Raw genomic sequence first — 15,871 nt, forward strand, 5'->3', positions numbered from 1 at the left:
GCTCTGGCCGGTCTGGCTGGTCTGACTGCGCGCCGTGCTCTTGCGGTGAGCGCGCAGCCGCAGGTTCGGCGTTTTACTCTCGTACCGCTTGGATGACTTGCGGCTTGCCGGATACAAGAACCGCGACATGCGCATGGCCGAGCACGGTGCCAGCTGCCGCGTGCAAGCATCGTGGCACCGCGTCTTGCACGAAGAGCACTGGATAAATGCCCCACTCAGTGCCCGCGAGCACACAGCGCACACGCACACGCTGTTATTGTCGCACAAAATGGTGTGTAGCCGGTGCCGCTTCATACGTGGTCCCTCGAAAGTCGAAATCGACCCGTCGGTTTCGTTGCCGCAAGCACTCGTCGGCGATGCAGCGCCGCTGCTAAGCAGTGTATGGCCAACAAACGCGCCAGCCACCGGTGACAGTGATAGCGGTGCCAAAGTTGCTGACAAAGCGGCAACATGAAGCCCGGAGTCGTCAAAGCGGCACAAGGTGTCGGCTGAATCCGGCAGAACAGCAGCATCCTCCTCGTCGTCATCTTTTTCCTCATTTTCCTTTTCGATACCCTCTTCCGCGGCGTCGCTGCCACCACCCTCGCCAAGCGGCGACAGCGGCTTCGTGTTCAGCCTCGCTGCATCGAATGTTGGGTATTCGCTCTGCTCGCTGGGCACGGTACGCGCCATGAAGGAGGACATTTTTCGGCTGCACGTGCGCCGCAGCATCTTAAGCTCCTTGCGGTTGCGCCCGTACTGCGCTGCCCAGCTGTGCGACATGAGCTCCGCAGCGGTCGGCCGCTCGCTCGGTTCCTTGCGGAAGCACTGCAGCAAAAAGTCCTTCAGCTCCTGCGAGATGCCCTCGGGAATCGGCGGGTGATCGTCCTCCACGATGCGGTACAGTGCCGCCATCTGCATGAGATCAGAGTACGGCGGCTTTCCGGTCAGAAGCTCGATTATAGTGCATCCCAGGCTCCAGATGTCAGACGCCATGCATGCGCCGTCCAGCTGGATGATCTCGGGGGCCATCCAGTACGGCGTGCCGGCAACCACCGACTCATCTCCTGGCTTGCGCAGCTTGAGATTCAGTGACACGCCAAAGTCCGTCAGCTTTGTGTTGCCCTTCTTTGTAGTCAGGATGTTACACGCCTTCAGATCGCAGTGCACAACGTCGCGCCCGTGCAAGTAGACCAGGCCCTCGATGATCTTTATTGCGTAGGCCAGCACCAGCTTCTCCGGGAAAGACCCAAACGACTTTAGTGTGGCGCTCAGCGACCCGTTTTCGACAAACTCCATCACTAGATTAAGATGCGCGTCCGTCTTGACAAACCCATAGTACCGCACAATCCGCGGGCTCGAGAGCGACTTGAGGAGATCCACCTCCTGCATCACATCGTCCATGTCGTCGACATCCTGCCCTACCAGCGCGATTTGCTTGACTGCCACCATCTGCCCTGTCTCAAGGTCGAGCGCGCGGTATACCGATCCAAACTGCCCGCGGCCAATGCAGTTCCCCAGCTGATAGTTCGTCAGCCGCTGGTCGTTCTCGGAGTACACTGTCAGCCGCTCCTTTGGCCTGTTTTTTGTATTTGTGCGCTTCCGCGGCCGCGGCACCAGAATCGTATCCTCGTGCTCATTCTCGCTGCCTACTGGATTTTTATCGGGCCTTGACGAGCCCGAAGAGCTAGCGGTCCGTTGAGTATCTTCGCCACTCGCAAACAATACTGTATTGCTGGTTCTGCTGGCCGCAGATGCTTTCGCAGTATTATCCTGCATGTCTGGTTCTAGCCCCCGACTGCTTGAATTGGGGGCTGTGTTGCGTGTGTTTGACTCGAAGCCTACGGGCGCTGGCACCAATTTCAAAGTGTCTTGCCGAGCTGCGGTATTTTCGATTTGGGGATTCTTGAGCCCATCCTGCAAAGATTCTGAATGAACTGGCTGTGCTTTTGCCGCTGCTGTTGTTGCTGCTGCTGTTGTTGCCGCTGATAGTGGTGTGTTCGTGGTGGGCAACCGAACTTTTTCAGCTGGGCTCGGGATAAACAGCGTAGTTGCGCTTTGGCGCTTTGACCGCCGGCGCTCTTTGCGCGATCCGTAGACTGGCTTGACCCGAGGCGACCCAGGAGGCCGTCCCAACAGGACTGCTGTTGCGGTCAATAATTCGCCCTTTGGAAAGACAGGAATGTTGCCCATCACTTTGCTTGTGTTTACTAACGTGGGCTGGTTGTGCAGTGATGTGTACTCGCATGCCGGTGATTTTGGCGATGGGGAGTTGGCCCATACCGTCAGCGTGCTTGAATTCCACCCGTCCCCCAGTGTCCGCTGCGCGTCGATCAGCTTGCGATGCGAGTTGAGGGGTATGCCTGCCACCACACGCGCTATTGTCAGCAGGGTCATAATCACCCGAGGTATATTTTTACCTTCGTATAGGTCGACTGTCTGAAACAAGTCTGTGCTCTCCAGTCCCAGCTTTTGAGCTGCAGACAAAAAATTGCCAATATTCTCCATCTACACAAAGCAATACCGAAACAGATAGCAGTCCATAAAAGTTAGCGATACCATTAATCCAAGCAAGATTGCAAAAAGTCAATATTGGGCCACTGCAAGTGTCAAAAAAAGTGGTGTGCACTCACCTGTGTAAACGGAAGACTCCTAGTGTTTATGCGCTTTATTGCGCCCGGCCTGAGAGTGTTTATCAGTCGGCATAGAACAACGCCGTCACGAAGGCTGTCCTTAAGTGTAGACGCTTCGAGCTGTAGCCCGAGTACTGCCTCAATGAATTTGATGGCAGTGTCGTAGTTCCGGGTCTGCTGTTCGGCCTTGAGCTGCCCTAGCAGCTCCTCCGGCTGAAAGTCACCATAGTGTGTGCTGGAAGCCTGCTTCACTGACATTGTAAATAAAATATAGAGTAGCGCTCGGAATGAGGAATAAAAAATATTAAGTGTAAATAAAATAAAATAAACAAAAATAAACAAAACGAAAACAAAGAGACCAAAATTGAAAATAATCGAACCCAGCTCTGCATTGAAAAAATCATTCCTCATTTGGTCAAAAGGGTCGTTTGTGTTTTTGCAAAGAACGCGTTGCGATAAAAAAAACTGCAGCTGCAAACCAACCACGCATACTTTACTGTATTTGTCTGCTTTGGGGACCAGCGGGAACCAGCGCTCAGCAATCAATTTTTGCCCTTGCCCTACATACTATTGCTACACGCACTCCATCTGCGCATCTGCCCCTGTTCTTGTCTTTCTGCCTGTCCCTATTTTTTGTTTATTTTGGAGCAGACGCCTCTCTTATCAACTCGGTGCTTGGTGACAATAGCAATAGCAATGCGGTGTGTGTGTCGACTCGCTGCGGCATCGATGCTGTGTGAGCCCCGCATTCTGTTACCTGAAATGGTGACATAATAAACGATCAAATTAAATGTTTTGTCGATTAACTTTTTTTGGCAATGGTGCTCGGACTGTTTTTTTTGATAACCCGATGAATGCACGATAGGCATCATCCCGTTTGTAAATTCTCCTGCAAAATTTCACAAGCTCGCAAAAGAAAAAGAAAAAACATTTCTCGGATCTTGAACAGGCTCTTTGATTGCGCTCAACTCGCTACGAAATCCCGCGTGCTGCCTTCGTCGCCCGTTACTATGCGGCAAGCGGTGCCTCAACATCCCCCTCCTTTTTATTCACTTCAGCTTGATTGGGCAAGCGGTGGTGATCCAGGAGGTCTCGACGGTGCTTTCTGCTGCTTCTGCTTCCCTGCTATTAAATCTAGTAGGAAAACTCCACAACCAATCTCGGCAAGAAAAAAATGCGCACCCTTCTCCATCTCTCCATCACCCGATTTGGTATTTCTTTTTTCATTACGCTAACTTTTACTTTCTAATATCGCTCCACCTGCACCTTTACAGCACAAACACCAGCGAAGAACAGCCATGTCGAGCATCCCTAACCGCCGGCGCACTATCACCATCGCTTCCGGAGACAGCAGTAACAACGCTAACCCTGAGCGGAGCGCTGGGTTTGCATCGTCACTCAGCAACGATGCTGCGCAGCACATCCCTTATGACTTTGCCAGGCGAGGCATAGGCACTCGATCCGTATACGGCGCTCCTCATGCATCTGCGTCCAGGCCAAGGTTCAGCGACAGGCCTAACTCGAACTACTCGCAGACGCTAGACTCAATCCGCGATCGCACGCTGTTGCTGAGCAACTTGGGGCTGGCAACCAGCAGGCGCGAAAGCGCGCAAAGTGGCCGAGGAGATACGGCGGCTCATGGACACAGCAGCAGCCGCAATAGCAGTATGGGCGGCTGTTCGTCGATTGATATGATTCTAGCAGAGGCTGGGCCTAGGGGCAGCAACCTCTCTCGCCTGCTGCGCGAGCGCTCTCCGCAGGGCTTACTCCCTGTTTCTCAGCGCCCCCATGAGCATAGCGAGATCGAACACCTACCGCCACTGGATCCTGGCTATATGGACACTGCTCGCATACCCAAGAATGCAAAGCACCTGAGTAGGTACTCCATGAACGCGACCTCCCAAGATAATAAAATGGCATTGGGCAACTACGGCAGCATAAATCAACAGATTGACACGGGGATTCAGCAGCAGCAAATACACATCGATATGCCGAAGCATCAGACTGATGATACTATGGTGCCGGACAAGATAAACGCACAGCAGCAAACTCAAGAGCAGCGACGGCCGCTGCTACGGCTGTCTCCGACGCCATCAACCTGCTATGAGCAGCCACAGTTGCAAGTCGAGGCCGATAGCGAGTACGCTCATTTGCAACGGCGTTGGGTTGTTCTCCTCGATTTGGTGCTTTGGCCAATGCAGTACATCCCGGCTGTCATTCTGGGCCTGATCCTGAATCTGCTCGATGGTCTCTCTTACGGACTTATTGCCTTTCCAGTCTCAATCCCTGTATTCAGCAAGTTTGGCCCCGTCGGATTTTCTATGTACATGCTAAGCACAGCAGTTGCGCAGCTCGTCTACTCGGGCGGTGCCAGCGCGTTTCGCGGCGCCAACGGCAGCATGCTCATCGAGGCGATCCCCTTCTTGCACGCCATATGCGCCACAATCGTTGCAGACGTCGGCGAGAATAATCCCGACCGCATAGTCGCTACCACGCTCGTCGCATATGCTGCCAGCACGATCCTCACCGGCATCGTCTTCTTTATACTTGGCTTTCTTCGCATAGGTTCGCTTGTTGACTTTTTCCCGCGCCATATCCTTGTTGGCTGCATTGGCGGTGTCGGCTACTTCTTGTTCCAGACAGGCATGGAGGTCACCTCTCGCCTGAAGCTGGAGCTTTCGTGGTCGGTGCTGCGCGCCCTGTTCGTTCCAAACACGCTTGGGCTGTGGGGGAGCAGTTTGGCGGTCGCTATGCTACTCCGGGCCCTGAACACACGCTACACCCACCCGCTGTTTGTGCCTATCTTTTTTATGGCTGTGCCTGCGCTCTTTTACACGGTGACTATAGCGCTGGGGCTGTCCCTTGAGTCGCTGCGCGCGACCGGCTGGGTCTTTGAGCTGCCCGACGCCGGCGTGCCATTTTACCACTTCTACACACTGTTTGACTTTGGCAACACCGACTGGCACTCGGTCTGGCGCACGGTGCCCACCATGCTCGGGCTGGCCTTTTTCAGCATCCTGCATGTCCCCATCAACGTACCTGCGCTGGCCGTCTCAACCAACGCAGACAAGGTCGAAACCAACCGCGAACTGGTCGCCCACGGCATATCCAATTTTGTGTCAGGGTGCTTGGGCACGTTCCAAAACTACCTTGTGTATTCCAACAGCTTGCTGTTCATCCGCTCAGGCGGCGATAGCAACCTGGCCGGCATGATGCTCTGCGCTGCGACACTGGCTGTGTTTTTTGCGGGGCCCACTATCATCGGCTTTATCCCGACAATGGTTGTCGGTGCGCTGATCTTCCACCTGGGGCTGGAGCTACTGCGTGAGGCCCTAGTCGACACGGTCGGCGTGGTCAACCGCATCGAGTATGCGACCATTGTATCCATTGTGCTGGCCATGGCCACGCTGGGATTCAACGAGGGGATCTTTTTGGGCATTCTGCTGGCATGCTTCTTCTTTATTTTGCTTTACAGCCGCCGGTCGGCGCTGCGCAAGACGTATACGGGCTCGGCAGTCCGCAGCACTGTGCGGCGGCACTATGGCCAGCGCCGCTTTTTGGACGGAGTCTGCAAACAAATACAGGTGATGCGGCTGCAAGGATTCATGTTCTTTGGCACAATCAACGGGGTTGAGGCCTACATCCGCCAGCTGCTGGAGCAGCGCCAATGGCAGACAAACCCCATCCGGTTCCTAGTGCTCGACTTTGCGCTGGTCAACGGTATGGACTTTAGCGCTGCTGAGGCTTTTATCCGTGTGCGGCGTCTGCTCGAGGCGCGCGAGATATACATGGTTGTCTGTGGTGCCAAGCGTTCGTCGGAAGTCGGCCGCGCCCTGCACTCGGCTGGCGTCTGGAGCGGCTGTGGCTGCGAGTATGTGCAGACATTCCCCTCGTTGAACGAGGCGCTCGAGTGGTGCGAGAATGTACTTTTGCAGTATTATTACCTCCACCGGGCTGCGCTGAATGGCCCCGAGGTTCCTCAGAGTTACACATTTGTCTCGACCCCGCAACCCGAGGACGTTGACGTCTATGGCACGTCTCCGCGCAACGTCATGGTCTCAGAGGCCATGCAGTCGGCTATGCCTACCACGCGCCGCCTCAAGCCCCAGCTGCCTGAGCGCGCACCCCCGGCGCTGCCACTGCTACAGCAGGCGTTTCAGGACCTGGATCAGGAGCAGCCAGTCGACGATGTCCTTGCTTTCGTTGCCCCTCATTTTGAACGCAGGCAGATTCCATCTGGGCAGCATCTGTGGCGCGCTGGCCAAGCGCCCACAGGCATGTACCTCGTTGAGTCTGGTGTGCTGCGCGTCTTCGTCGATAATGGAACTGGCACAGACACGCTAGAGGCAATTGAATCCATCTTACCCGGCACCACGCTTGGCGAGCTGGCCCTGTCAACGGGTAAGGACTATAGCACCACTGTGATTGCCGACGGTGATGTTATGCTGTGGCAGCTGTCAAGGCATGCGTTTGATGAACTGTGCGCCAGCAATCCGGCGCAGATGTTGGCATTTGTGCGGCTCGCGTTGGCATATTCGGCGCAAGGGATGAAGGCCATCACGGCCTACGCATTTTGCGCACAATGACTGTCTTTTATTTTTGTCTCGACTCGATAGTAATATTTTTTTGCTGTGTAAGCAAAAAAGCAAAATAAAAAGCAAAATAAAAATATCAAGTGGCTTCACAGTTATGAGAGAGAAAATATATTTGCTGTGCAAGATATAAAACAATTAAAAAACAAAAACTAAAGTTGATGAATGAGGCTGAATGTCTACCGCACCGCCTTGCCCGTCATGGGATATATTGCATACCTGGTTACATGACACTATAACTAAAATTATTCTAGGAGCGGGGGGATCGGGAGTTCTCTAGACTTGGGTCTAATTGCCCGGTGGTGGGAGTGTCAGCCAGGGTTTTAGTAAAATTAAACCCGAGCACTCGATCTGCCAGCTAGAGCGGCAATCGTGGCCAGATAGCTAGTGTGCATATATTTTGTTATTGGTATTTGTTTGTGGCCATTTTGGAAGGCTGTCACTTTCGTCTTGTCTCGGATTTGGTATTCGATATGTTTGTCGAGATTGGAGTTCTCATCAACAATCGGCGTTTCTCAGGCGTCAAGGATCCCCTTGTTTCCCGTTCGATCTGGAAGTCACACTATCCTTTGTACCAGTTATGCTGTTTGTCTATGATCTCGTTTACAAACACAATTGCTTGTTTTGCATGCTCCCCTTGTAATTTCTTGACCAGCGTTATGTAACTAACCTCTGTCAGCTCCTGCCAGCCGCGCCTCATATCCATGCTCCAGCCTCTTTATCCTGGTAGTGGGCGCTCACATGTATCTCGAGTTTCTCCAATATGCCATCTATCGGTGCCGGATACACCTGGAGTCTGTTGATCGTCTCAGTCACAATAACTGCGACTGGGTCTTAAATATTCCAATGAAAGCTCTCTCGCGTTCAGAATTGTATGCTCCCATCGTGGACACATGAACGTGTGGCTCTGCCTCAATTGGCCTGACAGGTAGGCGACAGAGCATAGACGCATCTCTGGTTCAGTATATGCGTTGGAGAAGCATATATATATATTTACAACAGTAAATGGTGGGGCCACTATGCTCCCAAAAGAAGCAATGAAAGCTAAAAATCAATGCGCGAGAAAGAACTGCCGATTGGAAATTAATTTGTAAATATAATTGTTTTCTTGTTTTCCATATTTCAGCTAACCAAATGCGAGCACAACGACAGACTCAACATTTTTTGTTTATATTAAAATTTTTGTTTTTTGTATTTGGCGCAATCTATCGCAACAAACTTTCACCTTTGCAACTTTCCGCCTTTACTTCTACTTTTAACAATTGCTTTTTTCTTCTCAATTCCCATCATTTTGTCCAATTTGATCTTCTTTTCCTCCCTTTTCCATTACTTTTACCATACCTCAGTGCTTATCACACACACACACTCTCTCTCTCTCTTCCACGCTTTCTCTTTCTCTTTACGATTTCTGAGCTAACTCCTCCAAATCCAACAGGCGTAAGTACTTGAATATAAACGAATTATTATGATATTGACGAGTTGCTTGTTGTTTATTTTGCATGCATATAAAACATTTGGTCACATTTAAAGAATTTTGTTTTATTTTTTATTAGAAGAGCAAGATAGACGGCACTTTCCAAACGCCCATGAAAATTCAAAAAGGGAGGAACTGCTGCCCGGGGAAACGGAGCCCCCCGAAGTACGCGATAAGCGCCGTTAGCGGCTGCTGAAATGCCTCGGTGATAACATATGGCACAACTATCCGTTCGATACGTTTGTCGAATCGCTGGGTGTGAAGCAGCGATATGATGAGTTCATCACAGATTGGCCTGATCTCTTCCTCGACATAGCCAGGGGGTCACCAGTGGTTAGGTCCAAAAAGGTCACCGGGATCATGAAGGCCAAAGGCGAACATGTCGATATCTTCCGCAATAGCGAAGATGTGCTAAAGGACTTGAAATCCGAAGCACTTTTGTTTGGTTATCTAAAAGATCTTATTCTTGGAATGAAGGCTGCGGTTGGTGTCGCAAATTGACGTATTCAGGTAGGCAGAATTCCAATCCCAGACTGGAGGCTTATCACAATGGACCATCAGAGTGATGCTATACGAGGTACTCCACACAAGCCAGAAATCTTGTTTTACCACAAATACAATACACAGGACACCGATGCCGTTCATGCTATACTCGAGGCCAAGATAGATTTACATCCTGATGAAGCACCAGAGGATACTCGTGGTCAGCTCGCAGATTACGGCCATGTGCTTAATGATAACCAGGCAACCCGCACGTTTGCACCTGTCTTTTACCTCCATGGGCACGTCCTGAGGCTTCACGCATATTATCGTGACAAACTGTACATAATTGAGCCTGGCCAGCTATGCTTTAATACGGGTAGCTGGGCGCCTGGAATAGCTGAACTAATTCAGGAATGTCTCATGCGGTTCTGGTTCCTGCTGACGCTGAAGTTTGACATTTTCGAACATTTATGCAATGTCTCAAAGAAACTTGACTCTTTCATTTTTTCGCAGAAGGTCAATGTGGAGAGCAAGGGCGATTCAAAGATCGAAGTCTTACACTCGGTTCCCAAGGATGTCAAGGATGGCGCTGCTCTTTTTTGTATCAAGGAGACAATAGCGCACCATTCATACATGATTGGGCGCCATATCCATTTATTCAGGGGGGAATTCAATGGACTGCATGATGCTGTGCTGAAGCTTTCCTGGACCCCAGTCAATCGTTTGCCCGAGGGCGCCGCATACGCCATCCTCAACAAGAGACCAGTCGAATGTATTCCCAAGATTTTTTCGAGTGGCCTGCTCATCAGCAACCTCAATGGATACCGGCTGGAGTTTGTGCTCATGGAGTACTGCGGCCAGTCAATGGCCGAGTATCTGAAAGACAAGGCCGACGATCAGAAAGACGAACTGGTTCCTGGGTTTGTCGAGCAGCTGGCCCTGTGCCTTGCCCAGGCAAATGATACTGGTGTCCTGCACAGGGACATCTCGGCAGGGAATGTGTGCATCAAAAACGACAAGGTGTATGTCATTGACTGGGGCTGTGCCAAGGTCGTTGGCTGGGGCACTGCTGAGGATGCTGCTGAGGACACTGACCCAACTCAACTCAAACACATTGAGGTTGCCGAGCAGTGGGGGTTCAATGCAACAACAGTGGGACAGGTGGAGGTGGCCAAGGATCCATTTACAGGGACGCCGCTTTTCATGGGAATTCCCATCCTCAGCAGCAGCCCCATCCGGGGAATCCTTGATGACCTGGAGTGTTTTCTATGTCATTATGGATGCAGTGCGCCCAGCTGGTACTAAGAGGGATGATGTTCAGGGGTTCAAGTTCCTGGACTCTCCATCCCTTGCCATCACAAGGTGAGGCTTGATCCAAGAGGATGCTGTCTTGCTGAAGGGGCTCAGTGTTGATAATATTAGCCCTAGTCTCAAAAAGCTCATTCGTGTGATGCACCGGTTCCTTTTTGAACCGGAAAACAAGGTTATGAACCACTGGCTCTGGTCGAACAACAAATTTGTTCGACGGGCTAACTGGGATGCTGCTCCCGAGTTTATGCATCCCAAGGCGGTTGAGCTCCTCAAAGAAGATACGCGCACTTTAGGTTTTTTATGTTTGTTTTTAATATAACTTTTATGATTGCAAAAAATCAAAAGCTTTATTTAATGTAATTAAGAAAATAAGAACAAATCAAGTGTTAACTCTTGTCTGTCTTGTTTACAGTTAAAGTGATCGGTGGATCTGTGAGTTTGTAAATAACAAATACTTTTAAACTCGCACATTGACCAATTTTACTTAAGGTTGATTGTATCCATAATTTTTGATTTTAGCGTTTTTCTTTCTTATTTCTTAATTTACTTTATCATTTTTTCCTTTCCTTTCCAATTCACATTTCGCAATTAACAAATTACTATGTTCTTTTTTACACACTTTCAATAATCTTTTGGTAGCATAGACGATAGCTGGTACTACCTCGCAATTGGAGTTGGAGCAGCGCTCGGCATGTACCAGGTACTTTTGCAGCTGCTGGACCAATCACAGTATGAGTTAGATTTCTGCTGCACACACTGACAAAAATAGCGACAACGACACACCTGATATGCTAGGACCAGTACTTCCAAAAGGGAGTGCGGACAGTGAGGCGGCGTTGGACATTCAGATTCTCTAAATGGGTCATTTCTTGGCACAATTGGCGCTGCATTCAGACAACTTTAAGCTGCGGGAGATTGGGTCTGAGCTGGTGCTCGATATGGCCATGCGGCGAGAGATGCTGCAGCTGGTAGTCGCCCAGGCTCAGGGCAGTTCAGCAGCAGAAGGGGCTGATTGAGAACAGTTGTGTTGCTGCGGGTGCTGGTCATGACACTGCAGCGGGTCGGCAGGGTGGTTCGGGCCGGCGGCATTGAGGCGCTGGTGGATGCTATGCGCGCGCCCAGGGAAAAGGAGGCAGCGATGCGGGCAGCCGCCACTCTGCTCGGACTGCTGGACATATCAGACGTGGCAGTATCCAAGCGGCACATGCGGCGGGCAGCCGGCTGGAGGCTGCTTGAGGTGCTCAGTGAGGCACTTCTGCAGTCAGCGAATGGATCGGCCCGAGGTGGCAGCAAGCGGAGATAGCGGTCAGACGCCATGCTTGTGTTGGTCGGTATGTGTGGCCATGGCAAAGCAGTTTGCACTGCGCACCGAGTACCACTGGTGGATGATCGACCTGGCGTTTATGCCTGCATTGCCCAGTGTCACATGCCAGCCAGTTTCTGAGCTCGAGCCTTTGCGCGCGCTGATGGAGAGCCTTGTGTGGCTGTGCACTTTTCTCACAGCGTATCGGCCGTCAGAAGCAGAAGAAGATGCAACAGATGTGGCGAATCTGCAGATGGTGCAGCTGCTGGAGCTGGGCGCCGTCAATGGTATCGCCGCGTGTGTCCACCAGGATGACCAGGGCATATCCTCATGGGGCGTTGAGTTTCTGCATGAGTCTGTGTCGCGAAGTGTCAGCAAGGCGCAGCTGGCAGCGAGCCCAAGTTTGGTGCACTGGCTGTGTCCCAGGCTGGCGGTGGGCAAGTATGCATACACCAACCAGCTGATGCTGCGCTCGCTCTGATGCCTGTGCACATCGCAGGAGGCGGCTGCGGCACTGGCTGCACTGACAGAGGTCGCGCAGCCGGATAATCCACGGTACGTGTTGGCCATGCTTGTCTCTGATGACGACGCTGACGTGCACTACTGGAGTGTAGCGCTGATCAGCCACGTGTCAGTGCCAGCGTTGACGCACCTGTGGATTCTTTGCAGCCTGCTGCCCCAGGCCATGGCTGGTGTGGCCGAGATGCTGATGCCAGACTCCCACCTGACGCTGACGCCTGAGATGGCTGGCATCATTTCGCGCCTGTGTCATTCGATCGACGTGACGCCAATGATGGTCGAGTGTCCGATGATTGCAACCATATGTGTCAGGCTGCTTGTGGCTGACGTCGAGTTGGCGCACATTTTTCGGCCATCATGGCCGTCATCAACACCGCGGCGACGTCGCGCGGCTTTCTGCAGCTGCTGATGGCTGACGACGCAATTAAAACGCAGCTGGTCGAACTGGCCTTGGCCAATGGCAGCAGCAACGGTCCAACGCAGAGTTATGCAGCAAAGGGCTTAGTTGTACTGATGTACGCCGGGCAAGTGGACGTCAAGGATGTTGTGTGCAATGTGTTGGTCCCACTCCTGCGGCAGATGGAGAGCATGTATTTGAGTACTTTGGACCTGGCGTTCTATCCCATCAGTGACAGCGACGAAGCGCTGAGCGAGGTTGCCATAGCGGGCACCAGGTTGGGCCAGCAGATGAGCGCTGTCTTGGTGTTGTTCTCTGCGATGCAGGTTGTGGCTGCGCAGCAGGGAATATGGATGGATTCCGGTGTGCTTGTATTTGACGTGCTCAGGTACTTCCAGCTGGGATTGCTTGGCCACCTGGCTGCTTATTTTCGGTACGCACACAGGCTGGATGCAGATCTCATGAAGAGCCTGGGCATCTGGAGCAGCACTGTGAATATGGGTGTTGAAGCTGTGGTTGTGTCGTACTATATGGTTGTTGGTGAGGAGGACGACGCACACTGTCGCGCATGCATAAAACTTGTGCAGCTGCCGCAGGAGCACAAAATTTGCATGGAGGACATCAGCAGTGAGTGCCCATAGTTCAGCGCAGTAGGGAAAGGTCGGAGACTGGGTGCTTTGTGCGGCAATGACTCGAAGGGGGCCGGCGTCGGTGGGGATTTCCCCTGGGGCTGTGCAACATGCGGCTGCACAGTCTGCTGCCAATGATCCAGATGACGATGGGTGTGCTGGCAGACTCACTGTCGGTGGCTGGGCTCGAGATGCAGTCGCCAGAAATTACCCGCCGCCTGCTATATATACTGTGCATCCTCGGCCGTGACCTGCCGCCGGTGCTGGGTGGCTTGACGTTGCATGCCTTGGCTGCTCTCAACGTGTATACGCTGTGCCGCAGCGACGCGTTCGGCTTACTGCACATGTGTGCAACCTACCTATGCTGAGAGCCATTGTTGGCTGCTGACCTGGAAGGTGAAGCGGAAGACCAGTAAAAGTGCCCTATGGATGAGTTGGGAGGGAGACAGCAGCGGTTGCTGGAGGGATTGGGCGGGTGCTTTGATGGCTGCGGAGTGTCTGCAACCAGGTATTCAGATCAGCTCTTGGAGGTTGAAACATTGATTGTGGCGCAGTTTTGGCGAATTTTACGCGCAGTTCACAGTATATCGGTTTGCGGCCAGATGGCAGACGGGCGCCGAGATGTTTAACTTGGCTGGCAATGATATGGGCGTTGATGGCATTGGCAATGTTGAGCTGGTTGTGAACCGCTCTGGGTCATGTGGTACTGCCACTGACCACAGGTTCACGGAGGTTCTGAAGCCGGCGCCTGCTTTGGATTCCTTGATTTTGCACTTCAGGATCAAACTATCCCCTGCTGCTGCTGCAATTGTTGATAATGCTGCTGCCGTGGCAGACGAGCCCCACTTGTTGTACTTGCCATAGTGCCCATCGCTCGGTGCACTTCTCGATGGCAAAGAAGCACAGAACTTGAGCTGGAATTTCGAGTCCGTTGTGGCCACTACTTATATCCGGGAGAATGCTAGTGGCAAGCACAGCTTCCATGTAGGCCTGCTCACCAGCCAGCTAGTGCAGGTCGAGTGATGCTCGGATCAGTATGGGGTTTCCCTGAGAGTGGTGAGGGCGTCAGACATAATCTTCAGAGCATCTCCTACGACGGTATGCGGATATGCAAATGGTATGGTACAGCGACGGTGACTGCAACATTGCTAGCCCTGAGCAAGCACAGCAATCAGTATGGCGAGAAGTGGGAGGCTGGGGATGTTATTGGCACATAAATTAATTTGGATTGCGGCAGTGTTTTAAATAGCCAGTCGATAGGTAAGGAATTTGAAAGGGGCGTGAGTGAGTTTGATGCTGTGGACAAATGCAGGTGGCGGTTTCCTGCTGTCTCGCTTGCATTGGAACAAGGACCTGTTGTTTTTGAAGCCTGATGCTAAAGATAAAATATTGCTGTTGACCACAACTTTGCAATTGGCATTCTGAGCGGGAAATGACCGTTGATTGAGCCAACATGCTCACTGTAATTCTGCGCCCATTGCTAGAGACACTATTTGAACTGTTGAAACGCTTGCCAAAGATTGTGTATATTGAAAATAAGCATGTGCAAAATGTGAACTAGGATTGTCCGAATAATTTTTTTGAAGGCCTGCTGGAAAAAAACAAATTTCCAAAGCATTGTAAAAGATGCGACTAAACTGGCAAAGGTGCTTAAGAATGCCAAACCCAACATGACATTTGTTTTTTAAAAATAGAAACTACCATGCATCTATTGAAATAATTTTCTAACATGTAAATTTTGAACACATTAAGTCTGTTTTAAATGTTATTTGCAACGCCATTGAAATGTGCACTGTAGCAACTATTGTTGCTTTAATATTTTAAACCGAGTGGTTCTGCAAACTTGCAATTGTATTTTATTGGCTGGCCGCGATCAACTGATTAGCCAGTCTTGGTTGTTTAGCCAGACAAACATCCAATTAATAGTCACACAGTGACACACACCACATAGATGTACTGCCCCATCTCATCAGTGCATAGCGCCTTTACAAGACACAATTATATATACAGTGTTTATCTCTTCACGCTCACCGAACATTCATAGAACTCTCAGATTTCAAGATGAAAATTGAATATTATTTTAGAACAAATTAAATGAAAAATTAGAAAGCACCGAACGCATACCAAACAACGCCCCTTGTCGGGACCAATTATACTAGAGGTTTTAAATTCTATTGTTTGATAAAATGTTCTCTGTCAGCTCCTGCCAGCCATGTCTCATACCTAGGTTCCAGCTCCTTGTCCAGATAGTAGGCGTCCACATGCTTCTCGAGTTTCTCCAATATGTCATCTGTCGGTCCTGGATACACCCAAAGTCTGTTGACCGTCTCAGCCGCAGATCTCGCGCTTGGATCACACAGCAACGCAAATGCATGTAATCCTAATGCTGTGATATTGCATGCGAGCAGCGATATCATAATGCTGAGCTTTTTTAGCTCTTTTCGTAGTCTCCATTTGGAAAAATTTTATAGAAAGTAAAATCCTCTTTACAGCACCCTACCTTCATCTCGCCGAGATCTCGTCAAAATAGACCCCCTCCCACCCCACCCCA

The 15,871-nt window shown here is 51.2% G+C and overlaps 8 protein-coding genes across 8 annotated transcripts; 3 read left to right on the top strand and 5 right to left on the bottom strand.

The window, feature by feature from the left end:
* Positions 1–834: 834 nt before the first annotated feature.
* Positions 835–2,979, bottom strand: BX661DRAFT_151469 (kinase-like domain-containing protein; the record flags this gene model as incomplete). The annotated part of the gene is made up of 3 exons (XM_051533236.1): positions 2,613–2,979; positions 1,465–2,487; positions 835–1,431 (listed from the first exon to the last, which is right to left on the bottom strand). Coding segments are annotated over exons 1-3 (1,878 nt in total), but the record flags the coding sequence as incomplete, so codon positions are not given.
* Positions 2,980–3,814: 835 nt separating this feature from the next.
* On the top strand, positions 3,815–7,315 carry BX661DRAFT_178229 (sulfate transporter family-domain-containing protein). The gene has a single exon (XM_051534862.1). The coding sequence runs from the start codon at positions 3,911–3,913 to the stop codon at positions 7,196–7,198; it is 3,288 nt and encodes a 1,095-aa protein (XP_051393749.1). The 5' UTR covers positions 3,815–3,910; the 3' UTR covers positions 7,199–7,315.
* Positions 7,316–8,758: 1,443 nt separating this feature from the next.
* On the top strand, positions 8,759–10,472 carry BX661DRAFT_73758 (uncharacterized protein). The gene has a single exon (XM_051539455.1). The coding sequence runs from the start codon at positions 9,228–9,230 to the stop codon at positions 10,464–10,466; it is 1,239 nt and encodes a 412-aa protein (XP_051393750.1). The 5' UTR covers positions 8,759–9,227; the 3' UTR covers positions 10,467–10,472.
* Positions 10,473–11,303: 831 nt separating this feature from the next.
* On the bottom strand, positions 11,304–11,728 carry BX661DRAFT_178252 (uncharacterized protein). Its single transcript, XM_051534863.1, has one exon. The coding sequence runs from the start codon at positions 11,676–11,678 to the stop codon at positions 11,373–11,375; it is 306 nt and encodes a 101-aa protein (XP_051393751.1). The 5' UTR covers positions 11,679–11,728; the 3' UTR covers positions 11,304–11,372.
* Positions 11,729–11,759: 31 nt separating this feature from the next.
* On the bottom strand, positions 11,760–12,099 carry BX661DRAFT_178253 (uncharacterized protein; the record flags this gene model as incomplete). The annotated part of the gene is made up of 1 exon (XM_051534864.1): positions 11,760–12,099. The coding sequence occupies one exon, from the start codon at positions 12,097–12,099 to the stop codon at positions 11,779–11,781; it is 321 nt and encodes a 106-aa protein (XP_051393752.1). The 3' UTR covers positions 11,760–11,778.
* Positions 12,100–12,803: 704 nt separating this feature from the next.
* Positions 12,804–14,602, top strand: BX661DRAFT_203686 (uncharacterized protein). The gene is made up of 3 exons (XM_051538538.1): positions 12,804–13,318; positions 13,904–14,171; positions 14,309–14,602. The coding sequence occupies exons 1-3, from the start codon at positions 12,808–12,810 to the stop codon at positions 14,535–14,537; spliced, it is 1,008 nt and encodes a 335-aa protein (XP_051393753.1). The 5' UTR covers positions 12,804–12,807; the 3' UTR covers positions 14,538–14,602.
* Positions 14,603–14,777: 175 nt separating this feature from the next.
* BX661DRAFT_178258 (uncharacterized protein) lies at positions 14,778–15,365 on the bottom strand. Its single transcript, XM_051534865.1, has one exon. The coding sequence runs from the start codon at positions 14,990–14,992 to the stop codon at positions 14,810–14,812; it is 183 nt and encodes a 60-aa protein (XP_051393754.1). The 5' UTR covers positions 14,993–15,365; the 3' UTR covers positions 14,778–14,809.
* On the bottom strand, positions 15,281–15,865 carry BX661DRAFT_178259 (uncharacterized protein). The gene has a single exon (XM_051534866.1). It carries the CDS (start codon positions 15,735–15,737, stop codon positions 15,492–15,494), a length of 246 nt encoding a protein of 81 aa, XP_051393755.1. The 5' UTR covers positions 15,738–15,865; the 3' UTR covers positions 15,281–15,491.
* Positions 15,866–15,871: the final 6 nt, after the last annotated feature.

This window comes from Kickxella alabastrina, assembly GCF_025024165.1.
Source record: "Kickxella alabastrina strain RSA 675 chromosome Unknown BX661scaffold_4, whole genome shotgun sequence".
NCBI classification, from domain to species: domain Eukaryota; kingdom Fungi; phylum Kickxellomycota; class Kickxellomycetes; order Kickxellales; family Kickxellaceae; genus Kickxella; species Kickxella alabastrina.

Coding starts and splice junctions, on each gene's coding strand:
- BX661DRAFT_203686 (XM_051538538.1), top strand. CDS start 12,808: ATGTACGCCGGGCAAGTGGACGTCAAGGATGTTGTGTGCAATGTGTTG. Junction 13,319..13,903: donor TTGCATGGAGGACATCAGCA/GTGAGTGCCCAT, acceptor CGCAGTTCACAG/TATATCGGTTTGCGGCCAGA. Junction 14,172..14,308: donor GCAGACGAGCCCCACTTGTT/GTACTTGCCATA, acceptor GCTTCCATGTAG/GCCTGCTCACCAGCCAGCTA.
- BX661DRAFT_178252 (XM_051534863.1), bottom strand. CDS start 11,678: ATGTGCCGCTTGGATACTGCCACGTCTGATATGTCCAGCAGTCCGAGC.
- BX661DRAFT_178259 (XM_051534866.1), bottom strand. CDS start 15,737: ATGATATCGCTGCTCGCATGCAATATCACAGCATTAGGATTACATGCA.
- BX661DRAFT_178258 (XM_051534865.1), bottom strand. CDS start 14,992: ATGTTGGGTTTGGCATTCTTAAGCACCTTTGCCAGTTTAGTCGCATCT.
- BX661DRAFT_178229 (XM_051534862.1), top strand. CDS start 3,911: ATGTCGAGCATCCCTAACCGCCGGCGCACTATCACCATCGCTTCCGGA.
- BX661DRAFT_73758 (XM_051539455.1), top strand. CDS start 9,228: ATGGACCATCAGAGTGATGCTATACGAGGTACTCCACACAAGCCAGAA.